Source organism: Leptopilina boulardi, unplaced genomic scaffold (genome assembly GCF_019393585.1).
Source record: "Leptopilina boulardi isolate dan_hultmark-lab unplaced genomic scaffold, ZJU_Lbou_2.1 LbouV2_38, whole genome shotgun sequence".
In the NCBI taxonomy this organism is placed as follows: domain Eukaryota; kingdom Metazoa; phylum Arthropoda; class Insecta; order Hymenoptera; family Figitidae; genus Leptopilina; species Leptopilina boulardi.
The window spans coordinates 4,363,464-4,384,542 of NW_026137951.1; the positions used below are offsets into that span (position 1 = coordinate 4,363,464).

At 28.2% G+C, this 21,079-nt stretch overlaps 2 protein-coding genes across 3 annotated transcripts; one reads left to right on the forward strand and one right to left on the reverse strand.

Moving 5' to 3' along the window:
- Window positions 1-2,105: 2,105 nt before the first annotated feature.
- On the forward strand, window positions 2,106-6,228 carry LOC127288066 (uncharacterized). Of its 2 annotated transcripts, XM_051315292.1 has the most exons (4): window positions 2,106-2,228; window positions 4,537-4,836; window positions 5,236-5,354; window positions 6,096-6,228. In XM_051315292.1, the coding sequence occupies exons 1-4, from the start codon at window positions 2,156-2,158 to the stop codon at window positions 6,216-6,218; spliced, it is 615 nt and encodes a 204-aa protein (XP_051171249.1). In that variant the 5' UTR covers window positions 2,106-2,155; the 3' UTR covers window positions 6,219-6,228. The 2 variants fall into 2 exon arrangements, with proteins under 2 accessions (XP_051171249.1, XP_051171248.1); XM_051315291.1 differs by lacking the exon at window positions 6,096-6,228 and having other exon boundaries at window positions 5,236-5,858.
- A 581-nt stretch (window positions 6,229-6,809) lies between these two features.
- Window positions 6,810-11,988, reverse strand: LOC127288064 (uncharacterized). The gene is made up of 3 exons (XM_051315290.1): window positions 11,532-11,988; window positions 10,163-10,311; window positions 6,810-10,012 (listed from the first exon to the last, which is right to left on the reverse strand). The coding sequence occupies exons 1-3, from the start codon at window positions 11,908-11,910 to the stop codon at window positions 9,818-9,820; spliced, it is 723 nt and encodes a 240-aa protein (XP_051171247.1). The 5' UTR covers window positions 11,911-11,988; the 3' UTR covers window positions 6,810-9,817.
- Between the last annotated feature and the right edge of the window lie 9,091 nt (window positions 11,989-21,079).

The following is a 21,079-nucleotide window of genomic DNA, read 5'->3' on the forward strand; positions in this document are numbered from 1 at the left end:
CTACTAACACCTCGTAGTATTCCGAATAGGACGAAGTTCACTGTGTGGGATGTTTCCAGCTGTCCAATCGATTCTATGGTAATTATGTGTTAGTCAAAGATTTTCACTTTTATAGCGTCCTGGCAATTACCACAGATAAGAAGATTCGAATTTTGAAGACGAAATCGTTGTTATGTCTTTTGAAACCTTGAACGTCTACGATGAACTCCATCATGCAACAGAAATAAATTTTTGGAGTCCATAGAGTTGACAATAATAATAACAAAACGTTAAGAAAGCAATATAAAAACATTTTCACTATTGAATTTATTGCTTTTTTTTGTTAATTACATGCTGAACACGAATCCGTAATCAAAATTGCTTCATTACCCTATAGGTTTTTGAGAAATTTGACCTTGAAATCTAAAAAGGGTTTTTAGGGTTTCGTGGCTCAGGCCCGAAAGCCTTCCCACATAGCACGACTTCTTGCTGTGAGGTTACTGTAAGGATATCTCTAGGGTTTGTAAGGTTACCGTGTAAGCTTACACTAAACTTGAGGTCATCTTAAAACTACCGCCATAACAGTAAGCTTACACAGTAAAGCTAAGGTAAGCTTACACAGTAAGGTCGTGGTAAGTTTACATGGTAAGGTTGTGGTAAGCTTACACGGTAAGGTTGTTGTAAGCTTCCCGTAAGGTTACTGTAAGGTTGCTGTAAGGTTACTGTAAACATAGAGTAATATGAAAATATATTAAAAATAATTATATTATAAATTTTTTTTTATAAAAAATTATATATTTGGTAAAGTACTTCATGAACCCCAATAGGGTTTGTTAAATAAAATTGACTGCGCAGCCGTATGTGCCATAGAAAACTACTGCGCATAAATATTAATAAAATTTATTTATTAATAACATTCTATGTTTACAGTAACCTTACGAGAAGCTTACAACAACCTTACCGTGTAAGCTTACCACAACCTTATCATGTAAACTTACCACGACTTTACTGTGTAAGCTTACCTTAGCTTTACTGTGTAAGCGCTTACTGTTATGGCGAAAGTTTTAAGATGACTTCAAGTTTACTGTAGGCTTACACGGTAACCTTGCAAACCTTACAGATATCCTTACAGTAACCTCACAGCAACAAGTCGTGCTATGTGGGTTATAGTTTCGATTTGGCGTCCGTCCATATACGTCCGCGCCATGCGCCTTCTTCTCTCATATTTTTAGGGTACTTTTTGATTTCTTATAAAAGTACAAACAAATTTTCTGAGGTTTTCGTGATATGCATATGAAAGCTCATATTCTCCTTAACAATTTCCAATTTAGATCTTTTAAAAATATTTGTATGAGTTATCCTTGTTTGAAGTTTACATTGCAACATACAACCAGCTCTAACGCGCTAAATAGCTTTTGAATGTAGAAAAAAACCTGATTTGACATAATAAAAAGTTTTTGATAATTTAGGCAAATATTAATATGAATTCTAAAACTTTTTTTATGTGGAAATGCTGTACGAATTTCGCTGCATAAGTAGGTTTCAATAACGGTTTTATCGAGTCAATGTCCTTATTTAAACTAAGCTATCAAAAAGTGAGTGCAACTTTTAATCACTTTTCAGGTTTCTTCATAAATATTTTTTTTCAAAACCTAACATGAATTATATGTCTTACAAAATTTGACTGTTTTGTCTAAAGTATATTAGTTTTTCAATAGGATGAAAAAGTATAATGTTACTCTAAATATAAAACATCATAACAAAAAAAAAATATGGAAATTAAAGACTTCGATTAATGAATCGAAGCATTTATAAATTAGAGACCAAGTGCACGTAACAAGATATATTTAATGAGTAACACTAAGAAACTTCTATTATCTTTAATTGAATTAATAACATTACTTATTAATATCTTAAACAAAGAGTTTAACATATTTTTAAATTAATATTAAATTTCGATTTTTCATTTTTGAAACAACGAATAAAGAAGACAAATTTAGATGTGGCAATTATTCTTAAAAAATCACGTATTCCAATGAATTTGTTTTCTTTTTGCAATCAATGGTAACGATATCTGAAATTTGCGTATTTAGCCGTACACATTGAATTCAGTCGTGTGTCAACCGTTCTCTGTTAAAGACATCCTGGTGAAAAGAATTTTCAATAAAAAAAGAAAATGAACAAAGTCAGTATTAGTATACTTTTTTTATTGCCAGTCGTCAAATTAACAATTGCATTAGCAATTAATGGTGAGCTTTATAGAACTTAATACATTTTTTAACAGTCACTTAAATTATGCATTTTGATTTTTTAAAAAGTAACAACGAATTCGTAAACATTGACCTCGAAAACCCTTAGGTAGACATTTTAACGAGCTTATAGCTCAATTTTTTAATTCTATCAGCCATTTTGAATTTTGAATAGAGCGTCATCAGTTCGTAAGTAAACTATGTTGTAGTTATTTTTATCGTCATATGTAAAGCTTTAAACAATAATATAGATCATATTAATGGATTTTTTGTGTTTTTTATGTCCTTTAGACGCCATATTTAAGTTGCCATTTTGAATTTCAAAAAGCGTACACAACGGGATTAAAAAGTAGACATTCCAAGCTAATTTTTTTAATATGATTAAATTTTTTAAATTTAAACCAATTATAAAGAGATGGGCTGGTCTGGTTGACAAAGAACGTCCCATACATAATATAAAAAATTGTGAAATTATGAAACAACAGAACCTTCATACTAAATAAATAAAAAATTAACCATTGTAAAAGGATTAACTTGCATATCTTGACTGTGCTCACTTTTCAGGGACAGGTTTTATTCCCCTTATGATTGATGAATAGAACAACTAGATTCACTTCAGAACTGAAAAAAATTTAGAAGGTTTATTTGACTAACATGATAGTAAAGTTAATTTTTCGCTAAAGTCTTTAGAAGGTTAGTTTTCCGTAACTTTTATACAAAGCACTAAATTTTTTATTTTCTAGCAAATTTTTTATGTTTTAATTTTTATGTGAATATGTAAAAATAAATTAATAAAACTGCTATAAAAATATTGACTTTGTCATCTATATATGAGGCATTTCATATGAGAATACGGGGTCATATCTCATATTTTTCTCAAAATTCGGTAAATTGTAGTGATAGTGGTACTAAATAAGTGTACAAATTTTGAATTTGAAATTTTTAATATTTTTCGAGATATTTACAATAACAAGTTTGAGCAATATTTTTTTGTTTTACTTATAACTTTTATCCTATTAAAAATAGAGAAAAATGTTGTAAATGTTTTTTACGCAGAAGACCTTAAACATTTTAAAAAAATATTAATTTTTAAACAATTTGTTTAAAAAATAAAATTTCTTTATAACTTTTAAACATGTTCTCCCTCATTTAGAAGCTCGAAAAAAATCATGAATATTGTTTAAGTCATAATAAATCGATGGTTAAATTTTTGAGATGGCATTATTTTTTGTTTTCGAGATATTAATTAATTAACTAACAAAATTTAATAAAAAATGAAATATTTTACAAACAAATAAAATTAGAGTAATTTTAAAAACACCATTAGAATGCTTATTAAAATCCGCATCCAACGAGCCCTATATGAACTATTTTGGATAAACGGGTGTTAAATTAATAATTAATATTAAAAATTACTTAAATAATTAATAACATTTAAGGAAATGAAGATAAACCGTCAATTCTTTTTTTATTTGAAAGATCATCTAATTCTGTGTTAAATAAAACCAGTGTAAATAATATTTTTAACAAATCTAAATAATTAACAGATGATTATTAAAAATTGAGGTTTTAGCACCCTACGACACCCGTTTATTCAAAATAGTTTATATAGGGCTCGTTGGATGCGGATTTTGATAAGCATTCTAATGGTGTTTTTAAAATTACTCTAATTTTATTTGTTCGTAAAATATTTCATTTTTTATTAAATTTTGTTAGTTAATTAATTAATATCACGAAAACAAAAAATAATGCCATCTCAAAAATTTAACCATCGATTAATTATGACTTAAACAATATTCATGATTTTTTTCGCGCTTCTAAATGAGGGAGAACATGTTTAAAAGTTATAAAGAAATTTTATTTTTTAAACAAATTGTTTAAAAATTAATATTTTTTCTAAAAGTTTAAGGTCTTCTGCGTAAAAAACATTTACAACATTTTTCTCTATTTTTAATAGGAAAAAAGTTATAAGTAAAGCAAAAAAATATTGCTCAAATTTGTTATTGTAAATATATCGAAAAATATTAAAAATTTCAAATTCAAAATTTGTACACTTATTTAGCACCACTATCACTACAATTTACCGAATTTTGAGAAAAATCTGAGACATGACATGATTAAAAGCATCTATTGCTTTTATTTTTTGAAAAGAACATTTAACAAATAATCCTTGACCAGTTCCTAAGGATATTGCTGGGTATAGCGACCATCCTAAGTGATAATTCTTTTTGTTCTTCAATGTGACGTTAAAACTGTAGCGCAATGTGTTTTAGAATATGATAAAATATAAATTTTCTTTTTATTTTAGATTCTCATCAATATAATAAAATATTTTATAATCCAATAACCAAAAGATATATTACTGGAAATTTAGAAAAAGTAGACAAGTCAATAAATACGTCTGCTGAATTTTCGCAGAAATATTCATTCCCGGGACCTTCATGCTCTTGTGATCAATTGGTTTGCAGTTGCTGCATCATTATAAATGATGGCTTAGTCTTTAAGAATAACACTGTCTGCCCTCAAATTAAATTTATTCCAAGTGAATTTTCAGCTGAAATAAGTATATTAGTTGATGGAGAATCTAAATTCACCGCTACAATTCCAGGTATGGGATATTTTTTTAAGTAAAGTAAAAATTATTTATACCTATCGTATTAAAAAATTAAGTTATTGAATTTAGTCCAAACTTTGTCAAATTTCATGGTTAGTTAAAGCGTCTAAATATCAAATATTTAGAATTTGATAAAATATTTTCAGATTTATACATTTTTAAAATTTTGTCTTTTTTGAGAATTTTTTATTTTTAATATATACCATGTCGCGTCAGGCAACACTCCTTACATGTAAGTACATCAATATGCCTAAATCGGCGTGGGATCATTAAAAAAATATTTCCTCGGACGACCTTAGAATAAACTTGTCAAAATTAAAAAATTTTTCAAAATTTATTGTTATCTACACGCAATAGGATATGAAAAATGTAATTATTTTATTTTTTTTCCAGTAAACAATCCACCTCCTGTTTGCATACCAGTGCCGAATGTACCACTTTTAAATGTTTGTCTTCGTCTAAAAGATCTTCAGATACACGATTTAATATTACATGCATGTGTTGATGTTGAAGTAAGGATAACTCAATTTACGTTTTTAATATTACATTTTGACTGTTTTGAAATAAGCGGCAATGGTATAGAAACATCAAAACCCAAAATAATTAATATTCAAAAATCAGAAAAAATAAAAATTGGTGTACCATATGAAATTGATGTACCCAGTAATTATTCTTTAAATCTGAATTAGTTAATATGTTAAAGAAAATAAAAAAGCTGCAACTCTATATTGAAAAAATACACGTCTAATTACAATCCCTAGTAGAAATTTGTCCTAGCTATTTTAAAGGAACTGCCTAGTCGCGCTGGAGTCTGTCTAGTTACTTGACTGACCAGCTAGCTAAAAACTCGAATGTCATGTCACGCTTTTTTCATCAAGTTATTATCCAGCCCAACTTGATAATTATTTATCAATAGGACTTTTGAAAAACTAGTCAAATTAATTCTTTTAAATATTTCGAAATTCATTTAATAATAAGATTTAATGTAGTAAACACGTTTATTTTATGTAATTAAAAAAAATATTCCAATTATCAACAAAAATTATTATAAGAAAATATATTGCACTAAATATAGTAATTCGTTATAAAAATGTAATTTTTCATTCACAATTAAACTGGATTTAAAAAAAAAATTTACATAAGTAAAACGATTGAAGCAACATCTTGACCTGAACTGTTAACAACACTGAAACAATTATAATTTTTATATTAATATGAATGTCATAACATAAACCTTAAAACACTTCTCGCAGTTTCAACGAAAAAATCTTGGGGCTACCGGGGAGCGAACACGGGTCCGCTGGGCGGGAACGAAAGAAACGCACGCTTTACGCAACTCGGCCGTTCTGATCAGTGATATTAGAATAAATGCTTGACGTATTTCACTGTACCTAATAATATTATGAATTTGTGCATATTATTTTTATTATTTTCTAGGCAAATAAACATTTTAGATGTTTATTTGATTTTAAATGATTTACTTATAATTTAATTTAAACATTAGACAATTATAAAAAACTAATTACTAATTTTTTTTATTTATTATCCTCAAAAATTATATGTAAAATTTTATAAATAAAATTATTTTAATAAATTAATAATTATTGATATAATATAATATTATTATTATTATTATTATTATTATTATTATTATTATTATTATTATTATATTATTATAATATACTCAAACAGAAAAATAATATTCTACTATATTTGTAAAATTTGTCTGAAAATAATAATAATTGTTTAATCATTTTTTTTTAAAAACTAAAAACACTTTTTATTCAAGGTAATATTATTTTCATAATAATTTAATTTATTGCAATTATTTTATTATAATTTAATAAATTTTATTATTTTAAAAAAGCGCGCGCTATTTTGTCTTGGGCCAATCAAGTGATTTCAACTAAATATAGGTTATGTTCGTTTCTGATTCATGACAGCTGGCAAACATTTACAACAAATAATATTTTGCAAGTGTATATTTATTGCAATAAGATAAGTTATGCAAAAAATATATATGTGGAACATTAATTTACAGTGATTTTCATAAAATGAATATTGATTTAGATGCTCTGGAAAGCAAAGTTCATTTTTTCTTAAATTCAATTTTTTCGACCACCGAGATATTTCGATACATTTTCATGTGTTTTGTATGCACTGTCTTTTTTTGAGAAAGGAATATTAATATTATTATTATTAATTTTTATAAACAAGTTGTAATTTTTTTAAATCAAGCAAGCGAAATGTCAATACACAAAATCCTAGCATAGCTGTCCAGTTACTAGACTTATTGAAGCGCCACCGCCATGACAAGGATATGAATTTAATTTCGAGCAGCACTGGACAGTGCCATTAAAAAAACTGGATAGCTTTGAGTCGTGGAATTATCAAGTTCAACTTGAATTTCTTTCAAAAAGCACTGATCAGTAACTTCACAGTTATTTATCAGTTCAGCTAGAATCAGCGTCCGCGAGAAAAACTGTCAAGTAACTTGAGTCAATCTAGTGCATCCACGACAAATTTCTACTAGGGATTGTGAATTTCAAACAGTAATTACACGTGTAATATTAACTCTCAAAATTTACATTTTTAAAATAATTAAAATGATAAATTTTATTATTTGAAATGATATTTCAATAGTCAAATATTAAATCTTAGAATATATAAAAAAATATTACAAACTATTATAAATAGTTTTTTAAAAAAATAATTTTTAATAGAATTCTATTTGAAGAATACATTTATTTTCATTACGTCACTCCAAGTTATATTTCATGTTATATGTAATTTATAAAATAAAAATTAAATATTTCGCAACTTCTCTTCAACTACACTTTTCTAATTTGAAAACGAACGCCAAAAACTATCTGTGTAACATTAAATAAAGGTAGAAAAATTTTGCAATAACAGTTATTGTAATAAAAAATTTTGATTTAATATTTTAGTCCTCTATAATATATTAAATGTACCTACACACATTGTTAAAAAATAAATAAATAAATACAAGTAATAAATAACGACAAATTTAGTAAATTTTTACATATGTTTACATAACATTAAAAAAAAAATTATTCGGGTCATTTCAACCTCGAGTTTAGAGTTACTTATAGTTTATGTACAATTGTGGAGTATTACCTTGGTATAATAATTATTAAAATTTTTTCCACTTAAAATTTACAATTTCACGTCTCTAAGAAGCCTAAGGACAAATACACGCATTGATGCATCTTAAAGGTTTAAGAATTTTTAATAGATTAGTTTTAGCAACAAATTCACTTATGAAAATATTTCCCCTAGATTAAAATGCAAAAATATTTAAACTTCAACTTGTTCTTCCATTTGACAGTCACATTCATGATTAAAATTTGCGAATTCTCATGAATATTCGCATATGATTACATTAAGATTTCTTTTTGCAGGCACGCTTTTTTATATAAACTTGTAAACGAAGTTATTAATTGCCCTACTCTGCTTTCCATGATAAATTTTTTTGTTCTCGTTCACAGTAACATACCCAGGTGAAACGATTCTACGGAAACTACTCCACGGAAATTCCGTATGGAAATTCCACATGGAATTCCGTAAAAATTATATACGGAATTCTGCAAAAATTTCCGCAAAATTTTTGAAAGAAGTTCTTTTGTAATTTTGCGAATTTTTTATAAGAATTACACACATAATCTCTATACAGAATTGCACAAAATTTTTGTTAGAATTTCACAACTGTACACTGAAAAAAATTTAGCCGAAATCCTCAACTACCTTTAGTTAACTGACTTGAAAGTAGTAAAAGTAACTACTTTTTTGGTTATTTTAACTATGTGCGTGTAGTCAATTTAACTATTTTTTATGGAGTTAAGAATTAGTAGTTAATTGTACTTAACAAAAGTAGTTAAATCAACTTCAAAAATTAGAAAAGTTACAAAATCTCCTTGACCCAACTAAATTCTTAGTACTTTTAACTACTTTTTAATAGTCCATACAACTTTTTAAATTCAGTTAAGGACCTATTGAACTATGTTAAAAAGTAGTCAAATCTACTAGTTTTTTTATTGAGTGTATTTTTTACTGATTTTTTTGTAATTTTAAAATAACTGCTGGTGGATACACTGAAAAAAAAATTAGTCGAGAAATTCAACTACCGTTAGTTAGTTGACTGAAAAATAGTAAATTTCTTTTGGAAAACGTTTTATTGACCTCTCAAATAAGTTCGACTACTCTCTAAATCTGAATAAGTGAAATTTCACTTAAAATGTGTCAAAAGTCTTCCACGTAGAAAAATAAGTGTATATGCACTTATTTTTCTACGTGGAAGACTTTTGACACATTTTAAGTGAAATTTCACTTATTCAGATTTAGAGAGTAGATATTAATTAATCTATCATAAATTCTATATTATATCCACCAGGAACATCATCGTCGACTAGTTTTCGTTATAGTAGCAGCAGTTATTTTAAAATCACAAAAAAATCAGCAAAAAATAAAGTTGTGGAATTTTATTGAAAATTTTGTGCAATTCTGTATGGAATTCTTCCAAAAAAATTCGCAAAATTACGAAAGGAATACTTTCAAAATTTTGCGGAATTCCGTATAGAATTTTTGCGGAATTCCGTATGGAATTTCCGTGGAGTGATTTCCGTAGAATCGTTTCACCTGGGTATATCATAGAACCAATTATGGTAATACATAATTCTTTGGTTATAATAGACTTAGTAGAGAAGCAAAGTCTATATCTCTGATGATGTTGATTTCTTTTAAAATAGTTTGGAGAGATTCACCGCATTATTACGAAGAATTATATTACACCATAACTCGTAAATGCCAACCTATTTTGTATTTTTGATATATATTAGTTTATAATGTGTAACTTCAGTATATGTAACAGTATACTTTTGTACGTAAATGGCTTGTCCCGTTTATCTTCAAAATAAATAATTAAACAATAAATAAACTTGCAGATTTTTAACTATAATCAGTAATCGAAGAGGCCTTCGTCATCATCATCATCATCGTCATCGTCGTCTTCTTCATCATAATCATCATCGCCATACTCGTCACCTTCATTAATACCTTCGGGTAAAAGGACAATTTGACCTAGTCCACCACCATCTTCAGGTTTCACAAAAGCAAGACCTTTTGAGCCAAATCTCATGCAATCTAATTCCACCTATATTTAAATAAAAATCATGTCAATTATGTTTTATGAAATATTACAAAAATTTAACCAAAATTCAGTTATAGTATTTTCAAAAGAAATTTATAATGTATATAATTTCTATTAGTTAAACTTAATTGAATACGGATCATTATTATTTACCTTAAATAAGATGGTATCTCGGAACTTTCCTTCCATGTTCATACAGGCATGCACATTTCTTCCTTGAAAGTAAATGTTGTAAAATCGTAGACATGCTCTCACTATTGGAAATCTAGGAACAGGAACACAAATTGGCCTTGGATTTTTTCCTAAAATATTTAAAGTTCTTTTAATTATTCTTATAGTTATGCAATTAATTTAGAAAATTACTTTAATGTGCTACTGTTTTAAAAATACAGTTAAAGATATAATGACCCCCACAGCACCGAAACTTTCCTAAAGATTTATTTGAAATGTTTGGAATATTTAATTGCAAAGTTTAGTGAAAATTGTGTAAAGATTTAAATGTCTCGATTAAATAAATGTTCAGGAAAGTTTCGCGCTAAACATTTATTTAATCAGGACATTTAAATCTTTACACAATTTTCACTAAACTTTGTAATTATAAATATTCCGAACATTTCAAATAAATCTTTAGGTAAGTTTCGGTTCTGTGGGGAGAAAGTTAAAAGAAACTATCTAACTATCTATATCTTCTTATAGAAGTTAAATATTGATTATTTCTACTTGACAATTTTTTTAACTTTCTAAGAGATTACTACAAAGGATTATAATGGTTTTATAGTTACACAGTCAAACGGGAGCTTATTTTTAGACTCCTTACTTTTAAATATATACTTACTCCCAGAAAAATGATTTCTTTGAATCAAAGAAATATTTCTTCCGAACATAAGTATACGCTGTTACAACGACTATATCGGACAAAATAAAATTAGAAACTAAGGATGTAAATTAAAACCTAAATTAAAATTTAAAAACTTAATTAATTTATTAAACTAAAACCTATATTATTCCCTTATTAGACAAATACTAATATTTACATTAATTAACGAGAGGTCATAATTATTGAATAGTATTTATTCAAATGGGCTGAATGTGATCAGGCTAGTAATTAATGACCTGAAATTTCTAGGCAAATAGACGTTAATTGAATATATAATTTCGATTTCTTCTACTGACTGGTCATTAAAAAATCACCTAGGCTTTTAGCTAATGACCTGAATTTTCTATCGGCCTACAATATATACATATTTTTTCAAGGTAAAGGGGAAAAAAAGAAAACCACGCCGCGTATCAACCAAACCGCCAAAATTGTCTACCGTATAGATTAGGCTAGTTACTACAAAAAAGCGCGCGATGTTTGCGCAATGCATAAAAAAATACCGCGCAAATTTAAACTTACAAAATTTGTTTCTTTTAAAATTTATTAAACGAACAGTTTTAACAAAATTATACTTATTATTCTTAAAAAATTATAAATCAGATTTTTCAAAAATTTTCAAAGAAATATTTTTAAATATATATTTACCTGAAACGGATCTCGTATACAAAATTACATCATTCATTAAAATTTTTGCAGTGAAACTAAACTCATCGGGATCGTAACTAACTCTAACACATGCTGTTTGTTTCCATACATTGAACAAAAGTCGGGAACAACATGCACATATACCGCCACCGCAATTGCAAGGTCCTTGCTTTGTTGCTGATATTTGATTCGTTGTTACAAATGAAGAATTCGTTGTTGTTAGATCCTGCTTCCAAATGTTTTGTTTCACATTATTCTTTTTTCTTATTATTTTCTCATTATAACAACTATTTAATTTATTTCGTTTCAATTTCCCGTAAGTATAATGTTCACTCAAACAAACAACCACTAAGAAAATAACAATGATTATCTGTTTCATTGTTAACTTTATTTAATTTTATTTCACAGCTATAGAAAATGGCTCATATTCTCAAATGATGATGCGTACTAACGAACGATTGACATTCAACTGTCCAGATAACGGACTTCACAAGTTCGACCTATTTTAACGGTGAAATGTACCTTTGGTTTCCTTTTTATATATATATATGATTAATCATGAAATGTGATGTGAACGTCACACATATTTCTCTACAACTATTATTCTTGGCTATCAAATTTAATTAATAAATAAATTAAATAAGCAAAAATAACTTTTAAACAATTACAAATAGAAAAGAAGATTAAAGAAGTAAGACAATTTAAAAAAAAACAACCCAAATATAATAACTACTGAAGATAAAAGTTACAAAACATTAATTTTTAAAAAAGATGATTATCAAAAAGCTCCTAATCTGCTGAATGATATCAATACTTATACTAAATTAATAATAAATCAATTATGAAAATACAAAATACTTTAAAAGATCTTGATGACTCATGGTATGAAAAAAACTTTATAAAGGAATCCACACAGCACCTAAACTTTCAGAAATATTCGCAACATTGCCTCAATATTTTAATATTTCAGCAACATTGCAGAAATAATGGCAATATTGAGGCAATGTTGCAGATATTAGTGAAAGTTTAACACCAAAATTCTCTCTTATGAAAAATAATTACTTAATTACTTGCATAATTATTGGGATAATGTATATATAGGATAACTATCTGGATTAATTACTGGAAACTCCAGTAATTTTTTCGCCATACATATTCGTTAAAAATTTACTTGTTGCACACTAAGTTTCTGTAGCTCATATATTTCTGCGCAATTATAGTTTCTTGTTGTAAATTAAAAGCACAGGAATATATTTAACCCAAAATTACAATTCTACTGAAAAAAATTTTTGTTTTAACTAAAAAATACATCTTGCAAGAAAATTATTGGAGTTTCCAGTAATTAATCTAGTAATTATTCTAGTACACAGAAAATTAAAAGGCATTAAAAGAAGCTGCAACGCTTATTATTTTAATCCAATTTTGCTTATTTTAATCCATTTTGGTATTAAAATAAGCAAAATTGGATTAAAATAATAAGCGTTGCAGCTGATTTTAATACCTTATAATTTTCTGTGTAATTATCTGAGTATATATAATTATATCAATAATAAACGGAAATTATTCCTTACAATTTTAAAAAATTTCTGAAAAAATAGGATTTTCGACCAATATGTTAGAAGGAATTATTTCCCCAAAAAAATGTAAAAATCTAGATTTTTCATATACAAAAACGGATATTAATTCTTACCTTTTGGAAAAATTTCCGAAAATAATGTATTCTTCAACAACATTGGTATAGGAAATATAGGGTAAGTGTACCAATTACGGCGAGTGCACCAATTACGGCGCGTTTATAAAAAATAACTATTATTACCATTATATTTAATATAACTGTTGCCAAATGATTAAAAAAAATTATTTCAATTTTTTTTTATACAATTACTTATAAAGATGCACATTTAAACAATTATTAATTTAATTATTTGAGATCAAATTTTTTTCCCCGCCGCAATTGAAACATTTTTAAGATTTCCATTGGCTCCAATTTCGGCGGGCAAAGTATCTTCAAAATACACGTAATTTTGGTCACCGAAATTGATACACCGAAACTGATACAAACGCGCCGCAATAGAAAATTACTGTATTGGTTTTAATTTCTCATATTTGTTTAAATAATCGATTTTTATAAAGTTAAAATTTTTTTTAAATATATTAATAACATAAGCTTTTAGTTTAATAAGTCTTAAATTGAGTTTATAAAATAAAAATGTCGAATTTTCTATTTCAAAGATGTTTTGACTCGAATCGCGCCGCAATTAGTACATTTACCCTATCCAAAAAAGAAGGAAAAATACTTATTCCATATAAAACGAAAATTATTTCTCAAAAAATTCCAATTGGAAGAGAGGAATATTTTCCAATTATGGTCGGATATTTTTCCACTGATGAGGAATTTTTCCTAAGAGTTTTGGATATTTTTTCAAAGTACACAGAAAAAATTCCATTTGAAATAGAGGAATTTTAACTGACAGGAAGTTTTTCTTATAATAATTTCGAATATTTTTCCAAATTGCGTGGAAAAATTTCCAGTTAAGATGCATCTTAATTGAAAAAAAATCCCCATAGGAAGTTTTTCCTACAAAGTTTGGAAATAATTTAAAAATTAAAAATGGCGTATCTAATATGGCGGAATATTTTTAAGTTTATCAGATTCGCTTAAATATCGTTACACAGGGGTTCTCAGTTTCTCCATAGTTGCAAATCTAAAATTAAATTTGTAATTAGTTACAATGAAAACCCCCGACTAATGAATTTCAAGTAAATTGGATCAATTTGGAAATTTTTTTGGCCATATTGAATCCGCCATATCGAATTTTGAAAAACCAGCATATCTAATTCGTAATCAGTGATCCAAAAAATTAGGATTTTATCAACTCAAATAAATCCTATTATCATTCTACAGGAAAATATACAATTTGAATTAAATTTAAATAGGATTCTCTAAATGTTTTCAATGTGATTCTTTTATTATAAAACCTAATAAATGTACAGCTATAAACAATTTTTTTTTATGTTTCAATCATAAAATTCTTTTTTAGGGTTTCGTGGCCCATGGCCGAAAGCCTTATAGTTTCACTTTGGCGTCCGTCTGTCCGTAGTATATTTTGGGGCACCACAGCTCCCAAAATCAAATATTAGGGCACAGATCCCAAATTAAAATTTTGGGGCACCACAGATCCCAAATTAAACTTTTGGGGCACCACAGATCCCAAATTCGAATTTTGGGGCCCCACAGATCCCAAATTCAAATTTTGGGGCCCCACAGATCCCAAATTAAACTTTTGGGGCACCACAGATCCCAAATTCGAATTTTGGGGGCACCAGAGATCCCAAATTCGAATTTTGTGGCACCATAGCTCCCACATTCGAATTTTTGGGCCCCACAGATCCCAAATTCGTATTTTGGGCATGTCCCAATAGTTGACATGTCCCTATAGTTGACATGTCTTAATAGTGGACATTATCGAATGGACATTTTACCTAATGTTTTTGTTTGTGAATCAAAAAAGATAAATGATAGAAGAAAGACCTCCACTCCACAGCCACTCATTCTTTTTTCTTTCATTTACCTTTTTGAATTTTGATTTTGCCAATTTTTGATTTTCTTCGAATTTACTGTCTGGGGGAGAATTAATTTATAGAAATTAATATTTTATAATTTATAATTAATTTATAATAAAAGTTTTGCTAAATAAATAAAATTTAATAGTACATAAAATTTATTAATTAAATTTTATTATTTATTTTTAAATTATTTATTTTTGATTTATTTTTTTTTTAATTAAAATTTAAAGCGCCACGAAACCCTAGATGTAGGCGCAATTGCGCCTAGTTCTTTTCCTATTTTTTTTCTTAATGCGACGACTAGGTAACTTACCATATCCTACTGTCGGTAATAAGATTACACTACCAGCAGCATGATAACACAATGTTATTACCTCTGCAGCAGTGTTCTGTTCGATCGTAACAAAATAGATGTCGCAACGATCTCCTTTTATTATAAAAATCAGTTTAATATTTTTATACAAACATCTACAAGTATTTCGTTTTTCAATGAAAAAATTTTTTCGTCTTTTTATAACTTATCGAGTTTACATATAGAAAAAATATATAAAGGTATAGATTAAAATTTATTTTGGACTGAATATGTAAAGGTTCACGTCACCCTTTTTTCCATGTGTCAAATTTCCAATTTGTCAAAATGCCCATACAACAAAAGGATATCCCTAGGATATCCAAATTTCCATCCCGTGGGTAACCTGTGCTGTATATCCCAGGTATATCTTATACGGGATTTCCCGCAGTATCTGAGACGGTATATCTCACACACAGAAAAAACTTGGACTCATTTTTGTTGCAACTCATTTTCTTTTGGGTATCGAAATGAATATGGGACAAACTTCATGTTATTCAAAATGATATTGGCTGGAATTTCAGATTTCTAAGTTGGCATCATAAGCAGAGTAATTTTGTATTTCAATTATTGTTTCTAATATTTCAACAACACCAGAAAGATTATTTTGACCAGTACGAATATTTAGAAGTTTTTAAATAAAAATTATTTATTATTATTTACGTAGATAATAATTAATTTCATAAGTTTTTAAATTTACCGCTATTATTTAAGTTGGCAGTACCGTTCCTGTTGTCAAAACGCATGTTTTCATTTTTCTAACCTAAAAACATATTTCCTTTATTATTTTATTACGCGATTACAAGCAATTTTTAATCAAATATATTAAGTCTAGCGTGTTATTTACTTCTTTGTAATTATTATATTTCATGTTTTTGTGCAAAATTATTCGTTATTTCACAATATTTTTCCATTTTTCTTTTTCTCAAAATGAAACAACCAGTTTCATTTTTGTTGCGAATCAAATTGAGTATAGAATCTATACTCAATTTGAATTCAGGTTTTTTCTGTGCATTGGATATCTCATATAGACTATCCAAAATAAATTGAGCATTTAAAATTTTTTAAAATTGAAATAACAAAATTATGAAATGCACAATTATAATCATAATACTTTTTTATTCAATTCTCTTTCCATCAAAAATATAAATATGTGACTTTGACAGTTAAAAGGGATCTTACGTCCGAAATCAAGTTTTCAAGAAAAACGACTTCAAAGTTAACAATAAGTTGAAAATGATGCTCGCCTGCACGTTGAAATGGCTTGAAACTTTTTACTCGGTGGTTTCTGGGGTCGCTGATTACGAATCAGCCATCAGATTTTCAAAATTCAAAATGGCGGATCTAATATCGCATCCAAAAAAATGAAAGAATCATATGGATTTGCTTCAAACATATTGTAAATTTAACAAATTTCAATGAAACTTGTTACTCGAGGGTTTTTGAGGCTACTGCGATCACGAATCCGGCATCAGATTTTTAAAATTCAAAATGGCGGATCTAATATGGCGGAGAAAATTTAAAAATTGATTGGATTTGATTTTTTGAGGTCGCTGATTACGAATCAGGCATTAGATTTAGAAAATTCAAAATGGCGGATGACAAAAATAAAAAGTAATTGGATTCGCTTGAAACTTGATACTCGGATATCCAATGTGGCAGAAAAAATTTAAAAATAGATCGGATTTGCTTAAAACTCATTTAAAAATCTGTTGTCAAATTCGTACACAGAAAAAAACTGAACTCAGAATGAGCCGCCTAGGCGACTCATTTTGATGTGCAACAAAAATGAACCAGGTTGGTGGCGCCACTGTCTATGTCGTTTAGCATTGGCTCATTTTGATTTGCAACAAAAATGAGACTAGGTTTTTTCTGTGTAATCAGCGACCTCAAAAACCCCCTGAGTAACAAGTTTTAAGCAAGTCCAATTGATTTTTAATTTTTTCATTCGCCAAATTAGATCCGCCATTTTGAATTTTCAAAATCTAATGCCACATTCGTAATCAGCGATCCCATAAACCCGCGAGTAAAGAGTTTCAAACTAATTTGATCAATTTTTGTTCACCTATTTTCTACTTAAATTTTTAACGATTTTTTTTAACCATTTGTGTCCATTTATTGCAACAAATGATTTACATTAAGTATTTTTGGAAAAACGTTCCGGAAACGTTTTCATCACTGTATATATACATATCTTGTCGTCAGCTGTGTGGAAATCTCAGGGATATTCCGTGAAATGTCGCGCAGAACAGAAATTTGGATATCCTAGGGATATTCCTGAGGTATCCAAATTTTCATCCCGTGGGATATCCCATGGAATATCCCTAGGTTATCTCAGGGATATCGCGGGATGAAAATGGGATATCCACGGGATATCCCATGCTGTGTGGGTGTTTTATTTTTCAACAATTCTAGAAATTTTAGTTATATTTTAATATATTGGTAAAATATTATAAAAAAATAGATTTTTTTATTAATTTGTCCCAGAAAGCGACGAAAATTTCGATTTTTTAACATATTTCAATCAGTTTGATATATGACCTTGAATATTGAGGTTATGTTAGATTCTAAACTATGTTTTAACAAAAACTGTTATTTTTTTACAATAAATTATACAGAAAATTGTAATATGTATATAAATTTTGATATTAAAAAAATTGGTTTCAATGTAAATCAAAAAGCAGTCAACTTGAGAGAAGCACTTAACAGAAGGACACTCGGTCGTTAAATTGAAGGACTTTATGTAGCAGTCTTCAAGTGGATCACTAATTGCATTCGTGACATAGTGCCACTAGTGAATTTTTAAAGAAGTTTCCAGTAAAAAAAGAGCAGAATGATAGCGGTTTTCGGATTGGACCGTTGTTTTTAAATTCGAGAAAAGGATATTGACGAATAGGACCGATTTTTGAATACAGAAATTATGTATATTATCTGCCCCCCAAATCATCAACAATGAAAAAAAGTAGAACTTTTACCCCAAAATCTTTATAAAAATTAACTGCAACATATAGCTGAGAATTATGTGCTTATGTGAATTATTAGCATTGGTTTAAATTACCCCCCACATAGCACCCAAAATTCCCTGAAACTTGACAGAGCCTCACACGGCAAGGTTAGGAAACTTCAGTGGCAAGGTTCATACAAGTTTGTGTCGATGTTTAAATGTTCACATGAAAAGAATATTTACACGAAACTTTGAGGAAATATTACAGTATAAATATTTACGTGCAATGTTCAGTCAATGTTGTGTCAATATTCAAATATACTTATTATATTAGTAAATTAAATTTTTATAACTAGGCGAAAATGTAATTTCAATATTGACACAACATTGACTGAACATTGCACGAGAATATTTATGTGTAATACTTCCTTAAAGTTTCGGGTGAATATTCTTTTCATGTGGACATTTAAACATCGCCACAAACTTGTATGAACCTTGCACTGAAGTTTCCTAACCTCGCCATGTGAGGTTCTGTCAAATTTCAGGGAATTTTGGGTGCAAAATTTATCCAGCGTTTTTTCTGTGATGAAATACATATACACTCTCAATAGCATAAATGCTGTCCTTCTGGTTTGTTGTCATTTTGAAAAGTCGTGACACTTCTATAATAATTTTATTTGTTTATTCATATGGCCATAAACATAAAATCATACTCCATGAAGTAATAAAATTTTGTAGAAGTTTCACAATTTTTCCAAATGTCGTCAAACCAGAAGGACAACATTTATGCCATTGAGTGTATTTAGAATATTTGAGAATACACTTCAGATCATTCGTAAAGAAAAAAAAAACAGAGGACCAATACCGATCCAACATTTCCCCAATTAGACCTTTTTTAATTTTGTCTAACAGCAGTCCGCTTCCTTTCAGACAGAATATATGAAGCAATAACTATTCTATTTGTGATCGGGATATTTTGCGGTTCAGGATCGCCACTTTTCACAATTGAATTGAAAAGAAAATTAAATAATTATTCCAGATAAGCTCACGAAACCTCATGAGACTCGGCACATTAACAATACACTGTAAAACGAAAGGTATTAATTTAATATCGACTTTAGGTACTAAATTGTTATTTGGTTCTATTTTGATACCTAAAGTCGGTACTGTTTTAGTACCTTCTTTTTACAGTGTATACGATTAATCCAAAGTTTAATTTTGTCTTAACCTTCGCGCTACCAACGATTTTTTTGTATACGCGGACTACCATGGTAGTGGTAGCCCTGCAGGGGCCACCCGGGGGGACCCAAACGTTTTTTTTATTTTTATGTTGCAATTAAAAGTGTGTGAAGACTTACCGTATCAAAAACTTAAAAAATAATTGCGCCCATGTCCCATACATAATTTTTTATAACATTTTGCGTCAAAAACTCGACTAAATTGCTGTGATGGAAGGGAAAAGTGTGCGCGTAAAAGTACGATTTCCCCTCCTTTTAAGCACTAGTGCGTAAAAGACAGCGAATTAGTCGAGTTTTTGACGCAAGGTGCGTTATAAACAATTTCAAGTCAGGAAACTTAAGAGTACCTAAGTCAATCTAAATAGGTCCTAGTAGGTGTTATGTCGAAGATGCAGGTCTAAAAAATATCAAAATCGAACTTAATACTTCGTAATAGGACTTAAATCAACTCTAAATTTCGACTCTTGAATTTTATAAAGATGTTTTAACTTATACTTTTTGTTTTCGAAAATTTGGTATGATGTATATATAATTTCAAGAATAGATTTTTAACACTTTTCTCTACTATTTCTTAATTACTTTCAATATTTTTAACTATTTTACTTGAATTTTTGTTACAGTTTCATATAATTTTCAACAACTCTCCCTCTTTTCTAAACTATTTTTAAATAACATTTGACAAATTTTCGTTAAAAGTAACTGACTTAAGGTTTCAGTAACATTATTTTGAAAATTACGATACTTTTCTATATCTTAATTTTGACGGAATATTCAGAACATTTCTAACAGTGTATAGGATTTTATATAGGATCTCACATAAATTCATATATTAAAATACACATAAAATCCTATATGTGTCATGTAAGAAACTATATAGGATCTTATGAAAAATCATATATGAAATTGAGACATGATTTGAAATGGGATTCGATGTAAATTCTTATAAACCGTATTCTTAGGTAATAAATTATGTAAATTCCTATGTGAAATCGTACAATTTTTCTCGTCACATTTTTTCTTTCAATTTCCTTCGTGTTTTCTCATAAAAAAACCTACCAAAATTCACTGCTCAATCCTTAACCAGAAATTTTCCTTTATCAAATCCTATACATCAAATCTTTTTTCGATTCTTGAATAAAAAATTAATACATAAAATCTGACATAAAATCATATTAAAAATCCTCACGTGGGATAATATATATGATGGATTTGAACATAAGAAATCATAAAAATCAAATAATATTACTGCAATTCATCTAAAAAGAAAAAAAATTATGCTTTGCAATACATCTTCTCAGTTAAGAGTCTCATCAGCTTTTATAGTATTTAAGACTGATCTCAACTGTGAGAAAAAAAATTATCACCATCTGGCGACGTAAGAGTCGAACTATGATGATCTACATCTATTTGGAATTTCCCATATAATTTCCTATATAATTTCTCATACCTA

Excerpts from the sequence above, each read along its gene's own strand:
- LOC127288066 (XM_051315291.1), top strand. The coding sequence starts at position 2,156 with ATGAACAAAGTCAGTATTAGTATACTTTTTTTATTGCCAGTCGTCAAA. Across the intron at positions 2,229-4,536 it reads AATTGCATTAGCAATTAATG|ATTCTCATCAATATAATAAA; the intron begins GTGAGCTTTATA and ends TTTTTATTTTAG. Across the intron at positions 4,837-5,235 it reads ATTCACCGCTACAATTCCAG|TAAACAATCCACCTCCTGTT; the intron begins GTATGGGATATT and ends TTTTTTTTCCAG.
- LOC127288064 (XM_051315290.1), bottom strand. The coding sequence starts at position 11,910 with ATGAAACAGATAATCATTGTTATTTTCTTAGTGGTTGTTTGTTTGAGT. Across the intron at positions 10,312-11,531 it reads GTATACGAGATCCGTTTCAG|GAAAAAATCCAAGGCCAATT; the intron begins GTAAATATATAT and ends TAAATATTTTAG. Across the intron at positions 10,013-10,162 it reads GAGATACCATCTTATTTAAG|GTGGAATTAGATTGCATGAG; the intron begins GTAAATAATAAT and ends ATTTAAATATAG.